This window comes from Gadus macrocephalus, chromosome 2 (genome assembly GCF_031168955.1).
Source record: "Gadus macrocephalus chromosome 2, ASM3116895v1".
NCBI lineage: Eukaryota > Metazoa > Chordata > Actinopteri > Gadiformes > Gadidae > Gadus > Gadus macrocephalus.
In genome coordinates, this window is record NC_082383.1 from 9400371 (window position 1) to 9406404 (window position 6034).

The 6034-nt window shown below is 56.9% G+C and overlaps 1 protein-coding gene across 1 annotated transcript in view; it reads right to left on the reverse strand.

Moving 5' to 3' along the window:
• Nucleotides 1-6034, reverse strand: part of caskin1 (CASK interacting protein 1) — a 36420-nt gene that overhangs the window by 6186 nt on the left and 24200 nt on the right. The window contains exons 19-22 of the mRNA XM_060039461.1: nt 4910-6003; nt 3690-4130; nt 1173-1845; nt 332-944 (exon numbers count right to left, since the gene is read on the reverse strand). Coding sequence (XP_059895444.1) covers nt 332-944; nt 1173-1845; nt 3690-4130; nt 4910-6003 — 2821 coding nt within the window. The remainder of the gene's footprint in view (nt 1-331; nt 945-1172; nt 1846-3689; nt 4131-4909; nt 6004-6034) is intronic.

Consider the following 6034-nt stretch of genomic DNA (forward strand, 5'->3'; position numbering starts at 1 on the left):
GCAAACAAATCTGAGCTGTGTGCGTGTATGTGTTGGTGTGTGTGTATGTGAGAGTGAGTTTGTGTGTGTGTGTGTGTGTAGCCCTATCGGCGCAGGACCTGCAAGTAGTCCACAATATGACGGGTAAAGTGTGATTGAATGAATGTGGTTTTCCCTGACCTTTACTGTCTGAGTACTGTATTTCTGTTGTTCTTGAGGGTGTAGTACCCTCAAGAATCATGTGCACACGCGTTTGTGTATGCTTATTAATGTTTGTGTGTGCGTAAGCACATGCAAATTCAAGTGTGTACGTGTGTATATGCGTGTGTGCGTGTGTGCCGGAGGTCCTCACTCGTTCTCCTGCCTCAGGATCTTCTCCTCCACCGCCTGCAGCGCGGCCGCCAGCGAGGCGCTCGTCTCCTCCAGCTTCTGGTGCACCAGGGAGTCCACGCCGAAGTCTGGGGGGCACGCCCCGTGGCCCACCGCGTTCTGCACCGCTCCTCCTCCTCCCCCTCCCCCTCCTCCCCCTCCTCCTCCTCCCCCACCACCTCCCCCTCCCCCCATCCCGCTGTCCACGGACACGCCCCCGATGGAGGAGCGGGGGGGTTTGACGGGGGCCGGGGTGGGGCTGGGCGTGGCGGGCGTGACCGGGGTGGTGGGGGTCCCCGGGGTGAGGGGGGTGAGGGGGGTGTGGGGGGTGTGGGGGCTCTGGGCCGTGGGGCTGGAGGAGCCGGGGGGGCCGCCGGGGGGGGAGGGGGAGGAGAGGAGGGACGGCGGGGAGGAGCCCGGCGCGTGGCGTCCCGGAGCCGAGTGCTGCCGGACGGGGGCGGAGGTGATGGCGGCGGCGGCGGCGGCGGCGGGGGGTCCGGGGGTGGTCATGGAGTGGACCAGCTTGGAGGGTTTGGGGGCGGTCGGCGGAGGCGCCGGCTTGGGGGACACCGGGGGCGGGATCTTCCTCCCTTCTCCTGGGAGGATTAGGGGAGGGGGGGGGAGAGGGTATTCATTTAGTTTAGTACAGCGCCGTATAGTACATCCTAGTATAGTAGTACACTTCGATTGGACCAAACCCCCGCGCCCCCAGAGACACATTTGATTGAACCCACAGAACATCTCTTCGCCCGTCCTTCATCAAGTCGTCGTCATGATTCACACGTAATGAAACCCCAATAAGGCACTCCCACACGAGCCGTTACCTGGGCTTCCAGGCGTCCCGGGACCCGGCAGGGGGATCCTCTGCGTGGGAGCCGTCGCCTGCCTCTTGATCTGGGCCATCGCCGGCTTGGGAGACACCGGGGGCTTGGGCTTCCTCGCCAGCGCCCCGTCGGCGGCGCCCTTGTCCAGGCTCTCTCGGCGGGGCACGGCGGAGGCCTGGGCCAGCAGCTGGTTCTGGGGCGCCGCCGCCGCCGCCGTCGGCTGCTCCGTGACGGCCGCGGCCTCCGACGAGGCCGGGCGCCGCCGGATGGTGCCCGTCCCGTTCTGGTACGGCAGAGCGTCGTTAGCTTGAGCGTCGTTAGCTCGAGCGCCGTTAGCTCGAGCGTCGTTGGCCTGGGGGTCGTTGGCCTGGGGGACGTGAGCCGGCGCGGTGGCGGGCCCTCCGTTGGACCGGGCCAGGTCGGCGGTGAAGCCCTCGGGCTCCTTGTCGCGGCTCTTGGGCCGGCGCTTCACGGTGGACGACTCCTGCAGGGTGAAGCGGGAGCCGTTGGGGTCGCCGGCGGGCCTGGAGCCGCGCGGCCGGCGCTTCATGGTGGCCGTGGCGTCCACCCGGGACAGGTCCTCCTGGGTGTAGACGTTGTCGCCGTGGAGACCACCCTCGCCGTCGGAGCGGACGCCGCCGTCGTCCCCCTGCAGACAAACACAAAATAAACACTAACGGAAAAATTGATATATTCATGGCACGGGGTGAATTTTTGCACAGAGAAATACAAACAACGTAACGACATTGATATGCAGCCCACGGTAGACTTTAGCACACGTATGCAGAATGGGTACACAGGTAACGTTAGCAGTACGGTAAGGTGGGATCAGACAAAAGATGGATAAGATATGATAGCTAGATAGATAGATAATCAGCAAGCTACCTTTTAGCGTCAATATACAGTATATAGGTAGTTACATAGAAAAGCATACATATAAGCATTTAGATATATTGATAGAGAATGATAGATCTATATCTATATATATATACTGTATATATATATATATATCAGTGGTGGGGTCGGCTCAGCTCAGGAGGTAGAGCAGTTGTCTTGTAACCGAATGGTTGCTGCTCCTCAGCTAGTGTTGATGTGTCCCTGAGCAAGATACTTGTCTGCTAAATGTCTGCTAAATGCCCTTGTACAATTGTAAATTGTAGCGGTGGGCTGTCAGGGCCGGCAAGGCCTTCTCTGCTGGCCTATCAAAACATAATGACTTATGTTATAGTTTTTTCTATGAATATGTATTAAATTATTTCCAATTGTCCGTTATCATCATTTCATAGCTTTTTCTCTTGGTTGCGCTGCTTCCACTAGTGTATGTTTATGTTAGAGCTTTTATCCAATCATATTTCAGCCATCATGTTTCAGCCATCATGTTTGCCAGGGTCAAAGAAATCTGCCTTGACGCCTTCAGAATCGATAGTGCTGGCGTCTGTAGCTTAAAGTAAGTGGCAATGACGCTGTCGCTTTAACCAATCAGATTTTGAGTTGGCGACACCGAGGCCATCTAGCAGGCGTTCAGTGACGTTGGCATTTTCACGTCCTTTGATTGGATGGCCGGAGAGGTACTAGTCAGAGCCAGCAAAGCATCGATAGCTACCGGCACAAACTAAAATAAAGCGAATAATAAATAAATAAATAAAGCGATTCCCTGAAGCGAATTAAAACTTACTCCAGAAACACGACTGGACAGACTTGCCTTTCAGCATTATCCTCCATGGCGATAGAAAGGGACTTATTGTTTGAACTGAAATGCACAGATAAACTGTACAACAGAGTAATCAAACTCTTCTTGAGGAGAGAAAGGAGGATGGACTTTGCGTACAAATAGTCAGTAGTTTTGGTGAGTAATGCATTTTATTTAAACGTTTTGATATTTTTGTCATTTAATTAGGTTAATATTGATGTTTCTGCTAGAGATGATGTATGTATGGCAGCTGTGGCTACAGTGAAAATAGACTTGTTGGATCGTCCTAATTGGGTTTCTTGCTTTAGTAATGGCATTCTTTCTTGCTACATGAGATACCTGTCTGTGATGCAACGCCCTGTTATAGGTGTGAAATGCACGGCCCGCCACTGATATATATATATATATATATATATATATATATATATATATATATATATATATATAGAGAGAGAGAGAGAGAGAGAGAGAGAGAGAGAGAGAGAGAGAGAGAGAGAGAGAGAAAACATGTGAAAAGAGAACCAGCGTGTCTCAACAAAGAGGACAGGAAGAGAGAGAGCGAGGAATAGAGGCATACGGATAGATAGCTGGAGAGAGAAGGCAACAGAGACAGAGAGTCATATAGCAAGCGAGCCTGAGAGCGAGAGAGAGCAATAGGGAGAGACAGCAAGCCATACAGAGTGAGAGAGAGTGAGAGAACGAGAGAGAGAGTGAGAGAGTGAGAGAGAGAGAGAGAGTGAGAGAGAGAGAGAGAGTGAGAGAGAGAGAGAGAGAGAGAGAGAGAGAGAGAGAGAGAGAGAACTAGAGTCATATAGATAGATAGCTACCTGTCCCTCTCCCTCTCCTCGTCCCGGACGGCGGACGGTGAAGTCCGTCTCTTCCGCGAAGGGGATGTTCTCCGCCGAGCTGCCCCCGCCGGAGCCTGGCTGGGGGGAGGCGCTGCCCACGATCAAGCCGGGCCGGGGGGACGAGGGCGGGGGCGGCGAGGAGGTGGTGCAAGAGGAGGAGGGGGAAGCGGCGGTGGCGATGGCGGCAGAGGGCGAGGGCTGAGCGACGGGCTGCGTGACACGGGGGCAGTCGTTGTGATGCTCCGGGGCGGCGGTGTGAGCGGGCTTGCGGCTGGGGGCGGGAGCGAGGTAGAGGACCATGGGCTGGTCCCGCCGGGCGGCCGCCACCAGCTCACTGACCGGCCCGCTGATGGTCCGCCGGCGGTTGACCACCTCGCCGTCCAGCCCGATGGCGTCCCGCATCTTGCCGCCTGGCGCCACCTGGTCAGGGAGACGAGGAAGGCCTCGGATTAGAGCGAGGGCGGCCAGAACAACCATGTAACACCTACGTATTAAAGATAACGATGTCCGACGCTTTTTTCGTCAGTTTAGTCATTTTCAACGCCGGGGGGGCCTCCAGGGTACTCAGACAAAAAGGTGAGCCGAACAGGGCACAAAAATAGCGAGCAAAGCGCTTGGTTCACATTGGCTACAATTACAACAAGGATGCCCCCAGGTGCCTGCAAGCATTCGCTGCGATCCGGACCATGTAATGTTATCATGGTCGTTTAGCAGATGCTTCTATCTGAGCTATCTTACAGTGGATTTTTCAGATACGTGTCATTAAAGGAAAACAAAACACCCTGACCATGCAAAAGGAACGCAAACCTGAATGACAGAATAGGTTGGTTGTCAATATGACCAAAACCACCCAAGAGATCCTCAGACAAATATATTTTAAGGTAGTTTCGGTATTGAAATGCATTTGAAAACATATCTAGCGAGAAATGTGCATTTTATTTGGGGCGACCTGGAATTGTATTTATTTGTTTAATTTGCTTCCGGCAATTTCTTTTACATTTTATTTAACAAGACAATTATGATAAATGAATATCGCTTCAAAGGTTAAAGCATGCATGCGTTAATAAAGTAAAAGGCAGATGAAAAAGATTAAAAACGTCAAGGGTTAGGCTGCAAATATTTGTGATTGATTAAAAAAAATCCACCTAGCATCCCTATGTGTACAACTTTCACCGGGATCTCTCCAGACAGGACCTCACCTGGAGGAAGTTCCTCTGCAGCGCCATGCCCTTGGCCCCGCCCCCTATGGAGGACATCTCCAGCATGGCGGCGATGCTCCGCACGCTTCCCATGCTGTTGGTTTCCACGGAGACGCCCAGGTCGCTGGCGCGGCGCTGCTGAAGGTAGGGCACGTCCAGCAGGCCGCCTGCCGTGCTGTGGGCGGGCGGTGCCTCCGTCAGGTTGGAGTTGGAGGTGGAGATGGCCGAGCTGGAGCGCTTGGGCGGCGGAGGGGGCGGTCCCTTCTTCTTCTGCCGCAGGGCGAAGGACTGCGATTGGCTGCGGTTGACGTTCTTCTCCTGGTTGCGCACCGAGTGGCTGCGGCTCACCCGGTGGGTCACCGTGGCGTATTTCCCCCCACCGACGCCGCCGCCTCCACCCCCACCACCACCACCACCACCACCACCACCGCTAGTTCCCCCTGCGCCCTGACCCCCGGGCGTCTCCAATCCTCCTCCTCCTCCTCCTCCTCCTCCTCCTCGTCCTCCTCCTCCTCCCCCCCCAGCCCTCTCGTCACACTCTCCGTCCGAGGCGGCGTAGCGGTTGAGGCTGTGGGCGCGTTTCTTCTGCAGGGCGCTGGGCTCCCCGGCCCCCCCGTCGCCCTGCTCCGCCTCCGGGGGGAGGCAGAGGAGCGGGACGGGCACCTGGCTCTGGGGCAGCTCCGACCGGGCCTCCGGCGGCTGGGGGTGGTGGGCGTTGGCCTGGGGCTGGGCGTTGGGCACGGCGCGGTGCGTGGGGGACTGGGGCCGGTGGGCCCGCGGCGACAGGGGCCCCTGGATGAGCTGGGGCCCCGGCTTGGGCTTGGGGCCCTGCGGGGAGGCGGAGCTGCTCTGGACGGAGGAAGAGGTGGAGGAGGAGGAGGAGGAGGAGGTGCGGGTCTTGGTGGGGGTGTGCGGGGGGGTGTAGGGGGGCGCGGGCTGGGAGTGGGCGTGGGAGTGGCCGTGCGAGTGGCGGGGCTTCCCCTGCGACGACACGCTGCCACGCGGGGCGGCCGAGGAGGACGAGGAGCTGGTGGAGGTGGTGCTGCTCTGCTGCCTCATGGTCCGTGCCTCCTTCTTTGGAGGTCCTCCAGCAACTCCTCCTCCTCCTCCTCCTCCCCCTCCTCC